This window comes from Urocampus carinirostris, chromosome 5 (assembly GCF_059441175.1).
Source record: "Urocampus carinirostris isolate Australia breed hairy pipefish chromosome 5, RoL_Ucar_1.0, whole genome shotgun sequence".
Taxonomy (NCBI): domain Eukaryota; kingdom Metazoa; phylum Chordata; class Actinopteri; order Syngnathiformes; family Syngnathidae; genus Urocampus; species Urocampus carinirostris.
Window position 1 is genome coordinate 6,537,501 of NC_142353.1, and position 21,985 is coordinate 6,559,485.

The 21,985-nt window shown below is 40.3% G+C and overlaps 1 protein-coding gene and 1 non-coding gene across 2 annotated transcripts; one reads left to right on the top strand and one right to left on the bottom strand.

Annotated features, from left to right (window-relative positions):
* Nucleotides 1-3,532: 3,532 nt before the first annotated feature.
* Nucleotides 3,533-18,637, bottom strand: rflna (refilin A). Its single transcript, XM_088335483.1, has 3 exons — nucleotides 18,046-18,637; nucleotides 7,096-7,205; nucleotides 3,533-4,687 (listed from the first exon to the last, which is right to left on the bottom strand). The coding sequence occupies exons 1-3, from the start codon at nucleotides 18,256-18,258 to the stop codon at nucleotides 4,351-4,353; spliced, it is 660 nt and encodes a 219-aa protein (XP_088191609.1). The 5' UTR covers nucleotides 18,259-18,637; the 3' UTR covers nucleotides 3,533-4,350.
* On the top strand, nucleotides 16,095-16,161 carry LOC148365072 (small nucleolar RNA SNORD36). The gene has a single exon (XR_015850595.1). It is a non-coding gene; the product is annotated as a small nucleolar RNA SNORD36 (small nucleolar RNA).
* Nucleotides 18,638-21,985: the final 3,348 nt, after the last annotated feature.

Sequence of the window (21,985 nt, forward strand, 5' to 3'; positions counted from 1 at the left end):
AGTTATTGGTGGTTTTGGCACTGTGGGCAGGTGCCAGATCATGCTGGAAAATGAAATACTCATCTCCATAGAGCTTTTCAGCAGATGGAGGCATGTAGTGCTCTAAAATCTCTTGGTACACAGTTGCATTTACTCTGGACTTGATGAAACACAGTGGACCAACACCAGCAGCTGACATGGCTCCCCAAACCATTGCTGACTGTGGGAACTTCACACTGGATTTCAAGCAACTTGGATTTTGCTCTTCTCCAGCCTTTCTCCAGACTCTGGCGCCTTGACTTCCAAATGAAATGCAAAACTTGCTTTCGTCTGAAAAGAGGACTTTGGACCACTCTGCAACTGTCCAGTGCTACTTCTCCATAGCCCAAGTCAGACGCTTCTTCCGTTGTCTTGAGTTCAGAAGTGGCTTGACCATGGGAATACGGCTATTGTAGCCCATTTCCCGGACACGTCTGTGAACTGTGGCTTTTGATACCTGGACTCCAGCTTCAGCCCACTGTCTTTGAAGCTTCCCCAAATTCTGGAAGCGGCTCTTCTTCACAATTTTGTTAAGGCTGCGGTCATCTCTCTTGGTTGTGCAGCGTTTCCGGCCACATTTTTCCCTTCCAACAGACTTTTTGTGGATATGCTTTGAAACTGCACTCTGTGAACAGCCTGCTCTTTGAGAAATTTCTTTTTGTGTCTTACCCTCCTGATGGAGGGTATCAATGATGGTCCTCTGGACAGCAGTCAGATCAGCAGTGATTTAGTTTACTGAACCAAGCTGAGTGTTTTTAAGGCTCAGGAAACCCTCGCAAGGTGTTTCGAGTTAATTAGATGATTCAGGTGATTAGTTGAATAGCATACTTGTATACTTTTTCATGATATTCTAATATTTTGAGATAGGATTTTTGAGTTTTCTTAAGCTGTAAGCCGAATTCAGCAATATTAAAATAATAAAAGGCTTGAAATAGTTCAGTTGATGTGTAATGAATCCAGAATGTATGACATTTTTGTTTTTTTAATTGCATTACAGAAAATAAAGAACTTTATCACAATATTCTAATTTTCTGAGACAGTCCAGTATATATACATATATATATACATATACACATACATACATACAAATACATATATATACACATACATTTATATACACATACATATAGAACATACATATATATATATATATATATATATATATATATATATACATAGTTCAGTACTTAAGTACAATTTTAATGAAAATGATTTTGATTTAGGCTACATGAGAAGGAGCTGATGAAACTAAGGAAATTTGTCAACATTCTAAACATTTTAGTAACTACCTGAGGTCAAGCAAGACACTCTGACTTCACCTGACTTTCATATATTGAGGGGAATTCATTTAAACCAGGGGGTGGGAACCTATGGATCACGAGCTATATGTGGCTCTTTTCACGAGTACATCTGGCTCAGTGGCAAAATTGGGACCATGCAATTTTTTTCGTTCCAAATTTTGCGTGAGCGAAGCCTCCCTTAGTGCATGCTGATGGTTCTGTCCAGTATCTATAGGGCACTCGGGCTAAGAAAACTTTTATAAAAGGGCTTTCAAACTTACGGCCGATATACGAGAGTAAGGGCCGCAGGTTTAATATCTTAAAGTCTGAAGGGATAGTTTGTATTTTTAAGTGCCTCCTGTTGGTAAAAAATAGAATTCATTAAAAACAAACGCCGATTTGAAAAATAAGCAAAAATATATGAACTATTTAAGGAACGTCAATGTCTTAAAATACTCAGGTAGAGAAAATTGCTTTTATTTTACCAAACATTAGCCTCACTTAGATGGAGCTCACATCATTCTTGGCCATCTCGCTGCTAAAGGTACCCCCAAAAAATAAAAGAAAAAAATACCTTTTTTTGGCCTAACTTTTTCTCTTTACATTTTTTTCTTTGCAGAATTGTGTGAAAATTTTACAAAAGAACTTTGCTCGCATCTTGAAATCATTGTTTATGCCAAAAATGATGGTCAACACTCTAAGGTAACTGCGGCTGGGAGACAAATTTTAAGTGGCATATTCATATGGGGCACAGGATCTGGTATTATTATTTTGTAGATATTGTTAAATTATCAAACGTCACACAGTAAAATAAAATGCACTGAAGAATACTCTTTTGTCGAGAGAGCGGTTTTGTTGTTTTTAGTCTTAGAATATATGGTATGGCTCTTTCTCCTGCAACCCTCAAAAAAATCTAAATATTTTGCTTTTATGCCTCTTTGAGTCAAAAAGGTTGCCGACCGGATTTAAAGAAGGCAAAACAAAAAAAAGTACACAATACTAACCCCTTAGCAGTGCTATTGCTACAATTTTAATTTAGTATTTTGGGACCGTCGCAAATTTGATAACTGCACTGTCGTGCTGTGGAATCTTAACCTAATTGACATTTTAGATTAAAGCACGCTAGATTTACACTTCACTACACGTTCAAAGCTCAAAACCAAACTATCCACTTAAAGCGGCAGTTAATGATACACTCCTGTGCACATTTTATGTAGTGCCTTGTTATCATTTTGACTCTTAGTCAATTACTTACCTTTATTGTGGCTGTTTTGTGACCTGGGACAGTGTGTATTTGACCACTAGATCTTGCTGTATTATGTCAAGCAACCGGAAAACTACAAAGTACAAGGGATAATAAAAACTATGGCAACGCACAATTTTACTTCTATTTATTTTGCACAGCCTTTTTGATGTTTTTGGGTACCCGTAGCAACAAGATGGGGAAGGTTCGTGTTATGTGAAATGCATGCTAATTTCTCAACCTATGTGCATTTTACGGTAGTTTATGTGCTTTTGCTTAGTATTTACATCAATTGAATGAGTTTGTTTTACCACTCGGAAGTGCTAAATCACAACACACTGTTCCTTTAAAGCGGAAATACATAATGTGCGCCTGTGAGTAGTCTACGGACGTGCTTCATTATCATTTTCTTCCTTATGTTGTAATTTTTTTCCTTTATCTTTACTAGTAAACTTGTCACACTGATATTAATCACTTAAAGGTACATGGTGTATAAATTGACCAATACATGTTGCTGCATTGTGTCATGCAACCAAAAACAAGTCCTTCAAAGGACAAGAATGCAAATTACAGAGGCTCAAAGGGACCAGATCACACTATTTTACTGTTTTTTTTTCCCCAGGCTTTTTGAGTACCCGTAGCAGCAAAATGATGGACAATTGTATAGGGTCCCATTTAGGTGAAGCTCGTGATTTGTAAAATAAATGCATATTTCTCAACCTATGAGTGTTTTTTTTTATTGCTCGTTTATATGATGGTCTATATATTTTTGCTTTTTATTCAAAATAATCCTGTTGTTTTTTTTTAAATAACGGTCTTTTACTAATAGGTCCTAAATAATAGACACTGTCCCTTTAAACCAGAAATACGTGATGCGCTTCTGCGAAGAGTCTGTAGTGCTTTATTATTACTTTTTCTCTTTATGTGTACTGTGATGTGCAACAGAAAGCAAGTGCTACAACGCACAAGGAAGAATACAAACTTCTGAGACTCAAGGTGGCCAAAATGCTCAGTTTAATTCTCATTTTTGCCCAGCCTTTTTAAAGTTTTTGGGTTCCTTTTGAAGCAATATAGTGGACAATGTCTGCTTCCTTTAGGTTAGGCTAAAATAAACACTAATAACCCACCTACAAGTACTTAAAAATGCATGTTTATACTGTAGTTTATGTATTTTTTTTCCTCATTATTTAAATAAAATTGTTTTTTCCCTACTGAAAGAGTATTTTTTTACCACTAGGAGGTGCTAAACAGCACACACTGTCCCTTTAACGCAAGAATACATAAATGGTTCTTGTGAATTATCTGTAGTGCTTTATTATTCTTTTGTCTCTTTATGTAATTGTCTTTCCTATATTGTAGTTATTTTCATCTTTAACATGTGTCACTGATGTTAATCACTTAATGATGCCCATGTCAAGTTCCTGTAAAAGAAAAAAAAAAGTCAACTATAAATACGGTGAGAAAAGGATGCGATAACCCACGTGCAACTTAGGCGGCTGTTAACTTATTTTGGTCCAATCGTTCACACATACACACACTTAGATGTTTTTCATAATTAGAAACAAGTAAGATGAAGCGTAAATTCAAAAACATTAAACCAGCCGTCAATTTTTTGAAATCCTGACTTCTTCGCTTTGCTTTTCCAAGGGTCCATCATCCAGCTCGCTTTCAACGGTAAGACATAAATCAGCCGATCAGGTGCAACACGAGCAAGTCCCATTACAAAAGTGAAACTTCCGTTCATCTTGTGTGTTGCTCTTCTGATATGTTATCCTCAAGTCCGGGAAGAAAAAAAAAACTTGCTGGAGCCTACAGGTCCTCGGTGTAAATGATGCAAGGACTGGAATCCTCGCTGGACTCGAGTCGCACTCGTGAGACAAACCATCTGCGTGCGGTAGCGGCGGCCTTGTATGTTAGCGTGGTGCGGAATATGTTCTTGGTGTGTTTTGGGTAGATGATGGTGGTGCTCTGGTAGCTGATGGGCTTCTGCCGGGGCTCCAGGTAAACCTCCGATTTGTAGCTCTTCCAGGTGCAGTTGGGCACTGCCACTACTGTCTCGCTGAAGGACGTTGCTGTAGGAACCGGCACGCAGTACACGCGGTCTTGAAAGTGCTTTTCCGAATCGTAGCGAACTGCCGAAGAGCACCTGGAGGAGACGGGATGAGTGAGTATAGGAAAAGATTGAGCACCGTCAAAGGAGATTGCTAATTCGTCATATTGACTATTAAACCACACTTTTGTGCGTTATTTCAACTATGCACTTTTTAATGGATCCGAGGTTAATGATGGATTCTCCTCTCCAGTACTCCTGAACAGACCTTACCAAAAAAGGTTGAGAAATGTGATTCCACTGTAGTTGGAACACTAACTACGGTTTCCTGTTCGCTATTTTACGAGGGACCACCACCCAATCGAGAGGTACTGTCCCTGATGTCCACGTGATGTAGTAAAAGCATGTCAACCCGGACACACCTGCAACATCCAGGGCCTTAATAAACGAAGGGGCCGGTCACACAGACATTTGCGGCTGAATCACGGCTAAAATTTTGCGTTTTTTTTTTTGCCCGTGGTTGCCCGCGATGGAAAATGCGCAAAATTGGCCAACCCGCTGTTCATCGGTGGTATGCCCGCAAAACAGACGCCGGCGACTGTTCCGCTTCCTCATCGCGTCATTTCTGCGTCATTTTCTCGTGTGGACCACGGGTATAAAAGCTCCCGAGCAGGTGTTGTGCCCAAATCCGACTCCTACGCAACACCCCCACCCCCCAACCCCCTCGCGTGAACGCGCATTCTGCTGCGATCGCTTTTGTTGGAAGCGTGCATTGACGTTGGTGACTTTTTCATCCGCGTTAACAAACGCATTTTGTAGAATACGATCGCACTTTATTGTTTAAATAAACGCGTTATATAGACTAGGATCTCCCAATTGTTATAATTAGCTCGCTTTATTGTTTTAATAAGCGTTTTATATAGAATACGATCACTTTTGTTGGAAGCGCAGCAGAATGCGCGTTCATGCGAGGGGGGTAGGATTTACCGTTCGATTACGTTCACAACAAAAACAAAGACGGAATGGTTTAAGTTGTATTACATTACCAACAAATGCAAGACGAAGTGGTTTTGGTAAGATGTTCGTCATTACATTCCCTAAAAGTGAGATAAAACGAGGTAAAAGTGGTTGTAGTAGCGAGGGGATGCAAATCTCGGCAGGGATGCATTTCTCGGATAACACCGGGCTGTAGAAATCATACCCGTCACAGTCCCGTGAAGATCAAGAATTCATGCTATGGCATCATTTTTATTTTATTATCTTGAAAAGAAATGTCAAGAAATAAAAATGGATTAAGACGAGGTCACTACGCTGACGGGGATCCATGTTCACCCCCTTGACGTCTCGAGCACAACTGACGTGTGCTCGGCAAATCGCGCTGTATATACGCGGAGAAAGGCGTTTGACTGTCACACGCGTAACACGCTAATTTCACGTAATAACACCGCGATACAGGCGCAGAACATGCTATTACCATGCTCCACCCACGATTACCCGCTGAAATTTCCCGTCCTACCCATGTGTAACCACGCCCTGGCCGCGGCCAGAGCACGTCGTTCCACGTCGTTCCGCGTCATTTCCGCGTCATTACCTCGTGTTGACCACGTGTGCGGCACGCGGTTTAACACGTGCTCAAACTTTTGAGCAGCTCTAAACTTTTGAGCAGCTCTAAACTTTTTCGCGCGGCCAACCGCGTGTGAATTTCCGACCGCGAGTAAAGCACTGCTGTATCTCGTCTATATGGCGGTCTCAAAACGTCCAACAGTGTCCAACAGCGTCTGCTTCACGGACAGAAATCTCTGGCCGTGGTTCAGCCTCGATACGCTCGTGAAAGGCTGTGTACCCGCGCTCTGAAGAATTGAGCAGCGCAAAACTTTTTCGCGCTGCCACCCGCGCGCGAATTTCCGACCGAGTGTTAAGCACTGCTGTATCTCGTCTGTATGGCGATCTCAAAGCGTCCAATAGCGTCCGCCTCACAGGCAGAAATTTCTGGCCGTGATTCAGCCGCAAATGTCTGTGTGACCGGCCCCTAAGCGCATCCCATTCACCCCTGGGGCCTTGCCACCAGGGGCGATCAAACCAATTCATTGACTTCAACCCCAGAAATATGAGAGACTCAGAGTCCCTAGGCTCTTCTTCCTCAGAGTAGTCAAGTCAAGTCATTTTTATTTGTATAGCCCTTAATCACAATAAGTCTCTAAGGGCTTCACAGATTAGTACACTATGTTACACAGACTATTTTTCAGCCGATAAGAAGAGTGGGTTATTATTCATATGTGTTGGTGGGATCGATGAGACATTTGAAGTATTCTGCCTACTGCTTCACAACGTCCCGGGTCGAAGTCAGCAGTGCCCCATCTCCACTAAGCGTTTTGTACAGTCATCCCCTGTTCTCCTTGCAAGTTCAAAATCCAGTGCTGCATTTGCTCTTCATTTAGAGTGTCTACTAAACTATAAACTTTTCGAAAGACCAAGGTGATTTTGGTTTTGAGGGCATCGCTTACCTGACTTCCTTTTGTGGTTTCGGGTCAACCTCAATGCTCTCCCCGTAGAACACCGGGTACATACGAGTCCTGGGGTCCGGTCCAGTAGTGTTGAGCAGTAGGTAAGGCAGCTGGCGACAGGAAAAAATTGAAATCACAAGCGGGAAACATTTCGAACGGATGTGGGAGCAGCTAAACTAAACGAACTCGGCATGCTTGGGGGCTTGCAACAACCTCAATTAAAAGTGCTGCCCTTCCCACCATGTTAACGTCTCATTAGAGGGGGAAAAGGGTGGAACCTTTCCGGGATATTACCATGGGAAGATAAACGGAGGAATTTGGGAGTCAAAAATAAACGTTGCTATCAGTAGTTGGAACATATTTCCAAGGATTTGTTCTCTTTGTACAGTATACAGTTGAATGAAAAAGGTTTGGGCACCCCTGATCATATTCAAGATTTTCCTGTTCAAATCATTGTTTGCTTTGGATAAGCAATTTCAGCTCCGCATATCATATAACATACAAACAGTTATTTTTGAGAAGTGAAATTAAGATTTGTTACATTTCTAAATTACTTTATTACAGGGACTCAAACTTGCAGCCCGGGGCCATTTTCAGCCTTCAGGATGATAGTTTGAGGCTGCCGCCCTAATATTAAAGTAAAAGGGACAGTGTGCTTTATTTGACAACTAGATATTGCAGTATTCTGTCATGCAACTGAAAATGAGTGCTAAATATCACATGTAAGAACACAAACTGCGGAAACTAAACGTGACCATATTGCAAAATTGACTTAATCTTTTTGCCAAGCCTTTTGTTATGAAAAATTGTTCAAACGTAAAGGGACAGTGTGTAATATTTGGCCACTAGATGTCACTGTATTCGGTCGTGTAGGTGAAAACAAGTGCTAAAAACACAAGTAAGAATACAAACTGCGGAGACTCAAATGTGTACATTTTATATTCAAACACCTCGATCAGTCCATTTTAGAGGAAAATCAAGAAACTGGATCTATGATAAATGTTTGCCCTTGTAGTCTATTGAATCATAACTACACCTGTCAGGAAAGGCAATTACTCAGCCAACAAGTCACACCCCCAAAGCATGGTAAATGAGACAAGATTTTCATGAAAAAAAAAATCTGATCGTCATTTAAATATACTAAAAATAACAAGTGTTGTTTGGATGCCGATACTGTATTATTTTAGGTTATCGTGCCAGCGAGTAAACGGACCAAATCACCGGTATGAGTTTTAAATTTCTTAAATACTCGTTTTGGTGATTTGGTGAAATACAGTATTAATATCAGTACCGCTGCTTTTGTGATTACTGCTATGACAGGATGTCAGTTCCTCTTCGAAGGTTTAAAGGAGGTTATTGCATACCTGTCAACCAAAAACTCTTGAGCGGGATGCAGGGAACGCAGAGCAGGTGTGCGGTCACAGTACAGTACAATATGAAATATGCTATGGTATGAATTAAAACAGTTGTTTGAGAAGCTGGATTACTTTTTCCACCTTTCTTTTCATTATTAAATGGCCAACAGGCTTGAATCTTGGCTCCCCAAAACGTTCCTCGTGGTGCAGGAAGCATCCATTGGATTTTTTAATTTGATCTTTTCTTTTCCCATCTAATATTTTTTGCAGTAAGAAGTCAACCAGGGATAGCCGAAGCGCCAAGTAGAGGGGTTTCTGTATATTTTGAAATATAACTATTTTTAATAATACAAGTAAATGACACAGGCAGGATTAATTAGACCTTGTAAGCCAGACAGCCCCTCTATATGGTTTGGAATACACTGTCTGGCCAATTTGGGTTTTTTAGGTGCAAGTTATAACCCGATAAATACGGTAGTTACAGAAAGAATGCAATTAATTGCTGCTGGTTAAACTTGTCAACAGTCTTGACAGCACTAATATATCTATCTATGGTTACAGACGATGCAAGGGCCAACCGTTTTCACACGCGGGCCGGCACGGTCCATGTGCGGCAAGTGGCGGCCCGGCGCCGTCCCCTCTCACATTACAGCGTTTGGCGGTCACATGCTGCGGCTTGGCCGTACTTGAGCGCACATGCCGGGACGCGGAATGGGCCAGAAGAGGTAAAGGGCACAACAGATCAGTGCGGGCGGCTCGACTTACCCGTCTTGCCATCTGAATGTTCGCAGGCAGCAGCTGTGTGCCCAGTGTTTGTGTGCTCACTTCTTAGAATGTTCAGTGCTGAATCATCATCTCGGTGGAGATCAGCTTTGTATAGGTTTATTGTTGCCGCTTCTTTTCAAGATTTAAATGTTTTTTTTAATGCAAGTTGAAGCAAAAGGCCATGTAAACATTTTTTCTACTGTAAATATATTAGTACGATCCCATAAAAAATATTGTGCTGTAAAAAGCTGCTTAGCTGATTCAATGCCAGATATTTCTCTCAAATGAAATGAGCTGATGCCAGACATTTTTTTTTGCTACTTTTACTCATTTTTGAAGGCCTACAGAAAATGTAGTTCTGTTTCTATATAAACAAAAAATTTGGACCCTTATCTTTCATTAAGACAAAATTTATGGCGCTTTTTCAAGTCAATGAAGACCTCCCAAATTGCTTTACAATGTGCTTCACACAGGGACTTGGTCATCTTTTTAGAAAGGTAAAAGCCTGAAGTGTTAACCTTTGCTACTCTGACCACACTGCTTCGATACCCCTATGCTCGTCATACAAGGCCACCTACACAATTTGAACGCTGGATATAGGAACCAAGACTAGGGAGTGGGAGCTCCCTTGATGTGTGGACAAAAATCTGACCAAAGCTACTCCTGCCATTTAATGTTGATTTTTAATAGGCTTGATACTTACTGATGAGCTGCGCCAAACCATTTACATTAGTAATATATGGCTCTTCACTTATTACTTTGCCTAGCCTTTTTGAGGCTTGTGGGCACCTGTAGCAGCAAGATGGTGGATGCTGGAAGGTTTCGTCAGCTCCTTCTGCATGAGGCTCATGTTGTGTAATAAACATGATAATTTCTGAACCTACTAAGTACTTTTGAGACCCCTTTACTCTCTATGATGATTCATTTACGTTTGCCTATTATTTAGAAAGTGTTTCTTTTTATTATGAAGTTTTTTTGTACGACTAGAAGGCTCTTAAAATAAACACTTTCCCTTCAAAGTACTGGAGGTTATAAATTTCAAGTTATACGATATGGTTTGTATGTGGCACATTTTCCGCCGTGAATGGTACGTCTGGAACATATCTCGTCTGACAAATTTAGGTGTTCACAACGGGTGTGCTCTGCATCTTGTGCAAAGTAAACATCTGAGTGGAGGTCAGGAGGCCTGCAGGAAGAAGCCCCTTTGAGCACACCAAGACTCAACCCGTCCTGGAAGAAGCTAGACCGTGGCCAGGAAAACAAAACCTGCTGCTGACAAAGCCACGAGACGGCCAACTCAAACATTTCCCACCTGCGGCCTACAGACATTTACGTGAACATCAGCAGCGAGACCGCGTGTCATGTCTGAGCATTTTGCCCGCCTCGCTTTTAAAAAGGACGGGGTCATCCCACGCTTACGCAACAAACCCCTCGCCTCAAAATAGAGCTGGGGGATTGTTAAGTGGCATACAAAAACAAGTCCAAAATAGATTTGCAAAATGGAAAGGGGGCTATCACATGATTGTGCTTAACCACCGCCCCTTCGTTGTCCTGCAAGACAAGCACTTAAAGGTATTCCCAATTGCTTGAATATGTCAAATGTGAGGAAATAGTACATGATTATTGCATACAATCTATATATATTTCATTGGTATATTCCAATTATTTCCTGAGATCATGCATTTTTAGACAGCACGTCTTGTTTTTGTCATCCTGAGCTGTGACGTTATTAAAGGACCACCAGTCGCCGTACTGTTTTACATGTTAGTTGATGAGGTTATGAGTGGTTAAAGCAATTGTTTTGTAGTTTTTGTGGAGAATGTTTAGGTTTTGTGTTGCAGGTGGATGTATTAATAATATAACAAAAGGCAAGTGGCCAAAAAGGGGCTAAAAAAACACACTAGAGCTAACAGGGGCTAAGTGGGACCGATCAACAAAAGGCCGCCGCAGCTTTGGCAGAGAAATATGGGACTGGCTTAACAAAAACACACAGTTAGCAGGCAGGCTAACCGGGAACGAACAACGGGAAACGGCTATGGTGACAAAAGCGAACCAGGCAGGGAAAAAAACAAATAGACACAGCAGGCTAGCCGACTAGCCGGAAAAAAACAAACACAGCTAATGAGAGCTTACGGGGAGCAAAGAAGACAGGAAATCCCTCGACAGCCCTGACGCTAACGGGGTGATAGCCAGATAAAATGTTACCAACCGCGAAACATCCGGCAAAAAACACAAACGAGAGGCCACAATCGTGTACCCAAAAAAAGGCGAAGACAAAGAAGGAACACACGCTGTAAACGTACCCAACGCAGCTTTTGGAGGTCGGCGTAAGCAACTGACAAAACAATCACAAGTTCCCCAGCGACATAGTAAGCAAAGTTCTAATATCACCTGGCAGAAATGAGCTGTATGCAATTACTGTTCAGTACAACCGCTGTCTGTTTCAGAGCTTTCCTCAGGTTTTGTTAACGGGATTCAACATTATAAAAAGTGTTGTGTTTCTTCAATTAAGTCACAGATCAAGAGAAAAAAAGCCAGATGGGTCAACTTCAAGACAAAATTTTTCGAGTGCCCCTGTGCGTGGGATATTTGAATTTTATTTACTCCGTTGTGGAGAGGAACACTACACGATGTGTGCCTAATTAAAAAAAAAAAACAGTTTATGTTTGAGAATACATGTAAAGATAAGGAATGAGGTCCAAAATGTAGAAGTGACGTCCGACAACTTGAAACCTTCACAGAAATAGAAGACTGCCATGGTTCGGTGTGTAAACACAGCATTTAAAACTACATTTTTTGAAGGCCACAAGAACCTGTACAGACATGTTCTAAACATTTTTGTGACATAGGGATTTATTTTTTTGAAAAATGTCTTCCTCTAACTTGGATTAAAAACAAAATTTGTAATTTTTATTGGTACCTTAAAACTCCATTGTGTAATATTAGGTAACCCTACGGCCTTGCTGGTTAAGGGATACAGCAACAACCATGTAATTTTGCTTGGTATCCTAATTAATGTTTTGTTTTGTTTTTTCTAAAGAATGAAAGTCTTTTTTGTACCACTCAATAATATATACCGTCCCTTTAAAAGAGCAGTGCGGGATTTGGAACTGTGTTACTCCCTGCCATCTTCTCCTGGCTTGTATCATCATTGCAGTCTCCATTAGCTCATTCATAACGTGCATGCAAGTATGTACATTTATCGAATAAACTCTTTTCTTTTTTCATCTTTCATGGGGTTTGGGTTAGCGTTTGGACTCTACTCAAAGCAGACTTTTTCTTACTTTCACCATTTTCACTCTACATCAACAAAATTAAAAAATTAAAAAAACAGCAGGGACTAGCATGACGTCACTTTCCAGCCCCCCCCGCTGCCCCATTTTTCGAACCTCACGTGTTCCGCCCTGAACTGCTCTGATACAAGCACTATTGCACTATACCAGGAGTCGGGAACCCATTGCTTGTGAGGCAAATATGGCTTTTTTAGAGTACATCCAGCTCGGAGATAAAATTCAATGTTCTAAATTTTCTCCATGTTGTAAAAATGTAGAGACATGTAAAGCCTAGTTTTGTACATGTAAAGGCAAAATAACATTGAGAGTTCAAAGATTTTAGTCCACTATATGCTAAATATAAGGAACAGTCTCAACTGCAGGTTACAGTCACAGTGCCACATCAACAGAAAAGGCACAGAACAAACTGTAAAAACCCAAAAATGCCAACTGAGAACACAGAGCAATTTGATCGGGTGAGCAGTAGAATGTGCAGAGTAATTCACATAGCATGCGCACTTCCTTCTTTCTTTACAAAAGGACTTTGCATGAACCTTGTTTTGAAAACCATTATCCAGGACAAAAGTGTTCAAAATGAGCCTTAACACTCTCTATGTACCTGCGGAAGGGAGACACATTTTAAGTGGTGTATTTATTTTGATCTGGGAAACAGGCTCTTGAATTATTAAAATTTTATAAATGTTATCAAATCATCAACTGTCACACAGTAAAATAAAATGTGCTGAAGAAAAGAGCGGATATGGCGGGTTTTTTTTCATGGCTTTTTCGGTCTAATAGGTTCCCGACTCCTACACCATATAATACAGCAATATGAAATGAGCAGATAATATACATTGTCCCATTGAGTAAAAGGCGCCTTTTGAAACTACTAAGTCAGTTAATAACAAGGAATTCACAATGCTCCATCATTAGTTGGATACTTGTCTGGGATGTTTTAAATGGGTGCATATTTTGAAGCTTTGGGGTTCAAATGTTGCCTTTAACCTTCCTGTTGTGACATGTACCCAGATTCCAGACTACTCAGCTGGGTGACAGATGTGCAAAGTCAAAAGTAGAACACGACGGGCGCTGCCCTACACCAGCACTTCTCAAAAGGGGTACTTGAAGGCGCTCAACGAGATTCTAGATAAGCATAATATCAAAATAATTTAAAAAGTCATTATTTGACAATAATTTAATTACTGCACATAAAATAAATGTTCATTCTTAAAGCTATGTCATTTATAAAAAAAAAAAAAAGCTGATACATTCTTTTAGACAAAAAATGTCCGATGATCATTGTATGGTGACACTTTTATTTGTATACTGCAAAAAAAAACTTGCTGTGTTGGCAGAAATTCAACCTTTTTATATTTTTTTCTCAATTTATTATATTTTCAATTTTTTTTAGTTCGAATAACGAAAATCATATTTAAGATAAGTAATACGGCATATACTTTTTATATTTCAAATAGTACTATGAAAAAAATAATTAAATATTTAGAAGCAATCCTTTAGATATTAAAAACATATTTTTACATGAAAAATAGTATCTCCATTAATAGAACAATAATATTTTTGGGAAATATGTCCTTTATTTTGATATATATTTTAATTCTATTTTCTACTTTATTTTCTGCTGTATGCAAATGTTTTACTCTTATTTATTTATTATTTTTGAGGTGTTAGGTGTCTTTTTTTCTAAAATAGTTAGAAAAGATTTCCTAACCTTTTTTTCAGCCAAAGCACATTATTTTTCCTTTCGTCTTGGGACTAGGAGGTGGAACATTCGATTCCCGCGCGGCTCATCCACGTTAAATATCGAAGTGTTCTTGGGCAAGACACTGAACCCCTAATGACCTTGCATGGCAAACGCAGCTATCTGTGTGTGAAAGTGTGTGCGAGTGAGTGGGTAAGCGTGAACTTAAAAAAGCTCTATATAAATGCAGACTATTTCCCATTTCCATTAAAAATTTTGAGGCACAGTTCCATCGAATTTTGATTGAACATTAATTGCCGGGCAACAGTTTAAAATTGTTGCCTTTTCAAATATGGGGTTTGATTGAACATTAATTACCGGGCAACAATTTAAAATTGTTGCCTTTTCAAATATGGGGTTTGATTGAACATTAATTACCGGGCAACAATTTAAAATTGTTGCCTTTTCAAATAGGGGGTGCGTAGTTTGAAGTGTCCCTAAAAAGTTAAGAATTAAATATTTTCTCTACCAACTATGTGGGAACAATTCCTAACTGAGTTCAAAGAGCCTTTACATATACTTTTGGTATGGTTTACTTTTGGCATGGTTTTCTTTTATTCCTCTATGAAAATGTTGAAAGTAAGAAGATGAGTGTTTCAAATACAGTCCAAATGCCAACAACAACAAAAAAAGGAAAAGTTTATCTGAGCGCAAATGGGAATTTCACATACTTGCACGCGCAACAAAAGGAGCTGCAATGATGATTTCAACCAGCCTGCGAGCAATTCTGCAAAAGAAAAGTTGTGGATAAAAAAAAGCAACAAGAGAGGAGCCGTGGATCTTTGTAAAAAAAAATGCTCGACAGGCCGGTTGAGTTTTTAAAATAATAAGAAAAAAAAGTCACACTATAGCGAGAGTAAAGCCCGGGCCGGCTCGATATTATTGACATTTCAGGTACGACCCGACCTGATTTTGGGTCGGATTGGGTTAGGTTTCGGGTTTAAGATCTTACCTATAATGTCCACTATTTATCAACAAAAGTCTTCCACTATGTCTGACCACAGATAAGAATGTCTGCTTACGACCATTCATCCAAGTCACATTAAAGCAGTGGTTCTCAAGTAGTGTGGGCGGCAAGAGGCCCTGGAAGGGGGGCGTGTGCGTGTTTGACCTCGAGGAACCTTTTTCCAAAGAATCAAGTGCAATAGCACCTCCACCTCACTAGGGAACAGTGGCACTCTCATTGGCAAAGTTTTTTTACATTTAACCTCCACTCGGTGCACATAGCACAGAGTACAGTATATGCATTGAGTATAGAGAGCCTTAATTGACCTAATGAAAAATAATTAACCCGGATGAAGAGACAGACTTCTCAGAGGGGCGTGAGTGGATTTCTTCTTCCAATGGGAAAAAAAAGTGAGAAGCAATGCTGCCATCACACAATCAACTCCTGCTGGTGGTGCTACCAAAAGATGAGTGTAGCAACTGACTGGGGGTGTTACGAAATCGCAAAGGGTTACCTGGTCCCACTTTGGACCGTCCCCATAAAACCAGTTAAGTCAGAAGCAGTAAGTCATGTAGGAATTTTACTTTGACAGATGCCTGAGCCTATGACATCCTCAACCAAGGCAAGGCGGGGACAGATAGAAACTTCTTTTATCTGGAAAATCTCTCCCTAAGAGGACATATCAGTCTCAATATGATTGAGAATATGACCATCAACAATAGACATATAAGCAAACTTGCGACTGATTTAACCTTAAGTTGCAGATAGTTTAAAATTGGGAATAATTGATAGCCCATGTTTTCAGACCCCTACGCAAATCTTGTGGAATCATTGATACAGATACACAATACAATTCTGCAATACGAGACTGATATTTCTAAATACCCTTAAATCCCAACACATTATAATGATGGTAATTTCTTAAAGGAGATATATCCTGCAGAATCAACTTTTTAAAACTGTTGTAATTGGCCGTTATAAATTGCCAATTCCTTACTAAAAACACAGTCAACGATGTGTTTTGCTCTTATACCCGTCCTTGACAATTCTACAACAACCTGGCACCCTTAGCTGCACCCCTTTCCCATTTTGTTCAAATGTCTTGGTGCATACTTTTGTACGTACAACGAGGAGGTACAGCTCACTGTGAGTTTGTTTTCTGAGGCAAAGTCGCATTTGAGTGGGAGATTTAGTGTTAATAAATACATGGTTTAAAAAAAAAATGCTTCAACATACAAAATCAGGATACCCCTCATAGCAGGTATGTCAAACTGTTTGGCTTTGGAGCTAGATGAGGACTTTCTGTCAAATGTCAACTTCATTTTTTTTAGCTTACCGTAGTTTTTCAGTACTATGCTTTATCATTCAGTCTACTTTAGTAGCCTACCGTACATAATATAATCATGGAGACAAGGGATCTTTTTTAAGTGTTACACACTTATTTACAAACAATTGGAACGGCGTAAATTCTCCTTTCTAAAATTATGATATTCTCCCTACTGTATATACTGTAATTACATCTAAGCCGTATTTGGTTGGTTGAATCCCTTAATCACCAGGGTCATAGGGGCACCATGTCCTTTGGTGTGTCTTGGGCAAGCACAGCGTGGTATAGACCATCCCTCTCCAGGCCAACAAATGTTCCCACCCAGTCTTGAACCAGGGACCTTTCGAGTGATAGGCAAATGGGCTAACCACTGCATTACAGAAATATTTACAATTATAAAATGCGCATATTTGTATGTCACCAGTGGCAAATGGTCGGCAGCGTGTGAGCAGGGATATACAGGAACTACAAACCAACGGGAAATCAATAACGCAAACGTGAGCACAGTATACACGGTAAGTGTGATGAATTTCAGTCATCTTATTTGTAAAATTATCTTTGCAAGACACCATGGCAGGAATAAAATACAATTTATGGACCATATTTGGAAGAGGAAATCTTTGAGTGGTTTAAGAAAGACAAAAATGATATGGAGTTTCTCGGCTAAGTGTTTCTTTGCAAGCTCTCAAAATTGCAGGAGCCAAGAAAGGCTTCACTCCACCCACAGGTTGGTGTACACGTTTTTCCTTTATTATGTGGCTTGTTTAAAGCAGTTTTACGAGTCGGCTTCAATGCGTGTATATAGTTATCTGTAACCAAATGGTTACTTTCAGCAGGGTTAATATAACATAAGGTATGTTAAATTCAAACGATTTAAGACGTGTTGGGTGCCTTTAGAAATCAAATTCAAAACAAACTTAACAAAAAAAACAACTCAATTGAAACAAACAAAACAAAAAATACAAATATTTCTTGCACACAATACAACATCCCTCGTACACATTACCTGGCACAACGTTTAGCCAGGGCGAAAAATGTTTGTTGGACTGACACTTTTCTTTAAAGTTACACTTTACCATGGTCCAAAGTAAACGTGTTTTTTCCCAAGTTGCTATGTCTATAATGCGTCTGCCCTGAAAGTCCCGATTGAAACCACATCATAGTTTTGATAGTTAAGATTGTGGACTTATTTTTAGAATAATGAATTCAATGCCTTTTTAGACATTTAAAGGAACCCTGTTTCAGAGTAACGCGCTACTTTTGGGTGTCATTAATCTGAGAGTTAGAGAATCACATTTGAAATGAGGTACCTAGAAACTGTTACTCGTTCTTTTTATTTTTTAGTAACGCACCAACACTGAACATCACATACTCAATTTAGCTCAAGCTGGGTGCAGAAAAGAGAAAATTTCCAAAATTAAACAAAAAATTCTAGCAATGTAAATGTAGGTCGATGAACTATTCTCGCCTTTGAGGCTCTCATACCAATAAAATGCCAAAGATTGTGATGTTTGTCTGCATCTTACCAGTTTTCCCTCCCGCCCGGCGTCCTTCCTCCAGGCCGCGTCCACGGGAGTCGTGCTGCTCCCGGAGGGTGTCTCGACAAGAGCCGGGGAGAGAGAGCAGAAAGGCGGGCTGGGGCTGGGAGGCAGCCCCGAGTCCGGGCTGTCGAGCAGCCCTTCCCGGTTCTTCCCTTTCAGACTTTCATCCATCGCTTGCAAATGGAGGTGCCCCACCATTTCTGGGGCGAATGCAAGCGAGAAAAGGGACAAAGTCGCACACCAAAATAAGAAAATAAAGATAGTGACTTTTGTTTTCCTCCTCGGTTTTTGTGTAGAAAGGTACAAATCCAAAAGCAAGGTTTTCCGAAGGGCTTCTGCAAGAAGATTAGACGTCCACGGAGTTTTGCAAAATTAAAAAGCTCTTGCATTAAACGCTAACCTTTGGCGTCAAGTCGCCAAATTAGTTTGGCTTAAAAGCCTCGAGCTTGTTAAGTTTCATCGACTAAAAAGTGAAATAACGTTTGTCACGAAAAAAGCTGAATGAGACGAGCGTCTGACGCCGGTCTGGAGGAAAGCTCCTCTGCGAGGCTCGTCAAGGCTTTCCTTCCAATAGTTAAGGGCGCGTCACCGACTCGTGCACACGCGAGTTGTGTTGACGAGCACTTCCTTGCGCGTCCAGCAGGAAACGCACTTGTTGTCGTTTCTTTGCTCAAGTTATTTCACACACAACTGTTTGCGTTATTTGTTTTATTGTGAATATGTTTGATTGCTAATAGGATTTTCGAGAAGGGTTGTTCAAATCCTCACTATGTGTTTGCTGGTAATAACATCATATTGGAACATAATATTATGAATGTGCTTGATTGCTGTTGTGATTGTCATGATTGTTTTATTTTAATATTAGTGTCAATAAATTTGTTCAAACAAAAAAAAATCCTTCATTATGGAGTGGCTCGAATGAAAACCGTAACGATGGGGTAGCCATTTTAATAAACAACCCTCAACTCATCATAAAGGGGAGTACTGTGATGAGAGAAGGACGCGCAATCTTAGCAAAACTTTCTTATATAGGGAATGATTTTAACCTAATTAACATATACGGCCATGCCGACAGACATCTCAGGTACGAACTTTTAGAGGACATCCAGTCGCATATGCTAGGCCATCAACCACTAATCGTGGGAGGAGATTTTAATTGCATCCTAAGTCGGAAGGATAGAAAGAGGACCGATGAGGAGTTTAAAGTAGATAAAACATCAACTTTATTACAAGACATGTGCCGGACATTTAAACTGGTGGACTGTTTTAAATCCATACATCCAGAAGAAGAGGGCTTCACCTGGTTCAGTAGTGACAATGCCAGAGCCTCTCGAATAGACTACATATTTACAAGGGGTTTAGCACAGAGTGATGCAAGATTAATTCCTGTTTTTTTTTCGGATCACTTGCTATTGTCCTGCTCTCTCTCATTCTCTTCAGGTATGACTGTTGGGAAGGGTTTGTGGAAGTTAAACTGCTCTTTGCTGGAGGATGAGGCTATAGTCACACAATACAGAGAGCTTTACAAAGACTGGCAGACCCTTCAAGACTCGTATGATTCACGAGCAGAATGGTGGGAAGTGACAAAGAAACAAACACAGACCTTTTTTAAAAATGCAGGGAAAAACAAGAAACTTAAAGAGATGAAACGCATGTCGGGTCTACAAAGAAGACTCCAACGCTATTTCATCCTAACAGAAAAGGGGATGGACTTTAATGATGAAATCAAAGAGACCAAACAAGAACTAAACGCTTTGGCGGAAATAAAGAGTAAAGGCATCATAATAAGAAGCAGAGAAAGAGAAATAGAAGAAGGGGAAAAATGTACATGCTACTTTTTTAAAAAAATTATGAGCAAAAATGAGGGGCTTTTTAAACTTCAAAACGAAAACGGGCAAATAACAAAGGAAAGTAGTGAAATAACCAGATTGGTCGAAGACTACTACAAAAAATATTTGAAAAGAAAGAAACACATGAGAATGAAATGGGGCATGTATTGGATCATATTTCAAGATCAGTGCGTCAAGACCCCTTTTTAACGTCAGACTTTACCCAAGAACAACTGAATGATTGCATAAAAGCTATGAAAAAAGGCAAATCACCTGGGGAGGACGGACTCAACCTCGAATTTTACCGGACTTTTTGGGATATTTTAGCACCAGATCTGATTACGGTTTTTAACGAATTTTCCAGTCGAGACAATATGCCAGACAGTTTCAGAATAGGGATAGTTACTCTATTGCACAAAAAAGGAGACAAAATTGACTTAAAAAACTGGCGACCTATAACACTTTTAAATGTGGACTGTAAAATTTTCAGCAAGCTTCTAGCGACACGAATGTCTGTAGTCTTGGGAGACTTGGTTGATCCAGACCAAACCTGTGCCATTGTGGGAAGGAAGATCAACGACAGTCTCATGCTGATCCGTGACACCATTTGTTATGCGAGAGACAGAAACATGCGACTAGCGGTCCTAAACCTAGACTTTGAAAAAGCCTTTGATCGAGTCTCGCACCAATACCTCTTCAGGGTATTGCAAAAATGTGGTTTTCCCCAAAAATACATCAAGTGGGTAGGACTGCTATACCGAGACATCTTCAGCAAATTCATGATTAACGGGAATTTATCGGAAGCAATCGAGGTCAACTGCGGTGTACGTCAAGGTTGCCCTATGTCTCCGCTTCTCTATGTTCTTTGCATTGAACCTTTGGCACAAATGTTAAGAAAAAAAAGATTTGTCGAAGGGATCAATATCCCAGGAAGTGGGGGACAAATTATCAAGTGTGTTTTGTACATGGATGATTTTAATATTTTATGTACTGACCGCGCATCTGTTGGAAGAGCCCTTGACTTGACTGACCTGTTTGGAAGGGCGTCTGGGTCAAGGCTAAATAGAGAAAAATCACAAGTAAAGTTTTATGGAATGTGGAAAGAGACAGAAAAGGCAGGACTCCCGCTGACGGTATTAAAGACAGACCAGAAAATCCTAGGGATAAAATTCAATGCGGATGGAGGAGGCGAGACCAACTGGGATGACATGACAAGGAAAGTTAAGCAAAGACTTGTTTTTTGGTCACTGAGAAAACTGACAATAGAGGGGAAGGTCCTTATCATCAAAGCGATCATCCTACCAATGCTTTTGTCAATCAGTTTAGTTTTTATGCCCAAAAGAAACGTGCTATTACAACTGGACCGAGCCATCTTTCGCTTTGTCTGGGGATCAAAGTGGGAAAGGATAATATGAGATACAATGAAAAAGAAAAAGGAAAAAGGGGGAAAAGGAGTACCTGACCTCCAGCTTTTCCTGGGAAGCAAATATGTCTCTCTCCACTTCCAAAACGCTGTGGGCCCACCCAACAACCCGAAAAGTCAAGCAATGACCCGGTTTTGGATGGGCTCATATATGCGGAAGCTAAAGCTTGTACCAAACAATCGTTTGATTCCAGTTTCATTTAACTTGCCACCAACACATCTCTTTATTAGGGATTTTTTAAAGAAGTTTGATTTGGAAAAACAAGAATGTCACAATTTACAAAACCACAGGGCCCTTATTGCTATTGTGCAAGAGCGAGCAACAGTAAGCCCTGTGCGGGGGCTTGCGTTTGGCGAACCTACAACGGTTTGGAGAAACGTGAATCATCCTGCCCTCCCAAACAGACTAAGAGACTTGTCATGGATGGTGGCTCATGAAGTTCTCCCAGTCAGAGCCGTAATGCACCACCGAGGTATGTCGGCGACTTCGACGTGCCCTCGACCTGGCTGTGGCGCCCAGGAATTGGTGAGGCACCTTTTTTGTGAGTGCAGCGCTGCCGAGGTCTTGTGGACAATGGCCGACCAACTAGGAAAGTTCCCGGACTTGCCAGCAGGGGAGGTCCCTGATGCACAGTACGTGCTTTACGGGGTGAGTCGGTCGATGAGGTCTCAG

Coding starts and splice junctions, on each gene's coding strand:
- rflna (XM_088335483.1), bottom strand. CDS start 18,258: ATGGTGGGGCACCTCCATTTGCAAGCGATGGATGAAAGTCTGAAAGGG. Junction 7,206..18,045: donor CCGGGCGGGAGGGAAAACTG/GTAAGATGCAGA, acceptor TCCTGTCGCCAG/CTGCCTTACCTACTGCTCAA. Junction 4,688..7,095: donor AAACCACAAAAGGAAGTCAG/GTAAGCGATGCC, acceptor CGTCTCCTCCAG/GTGCTCTTCGGCAGTTCGCT.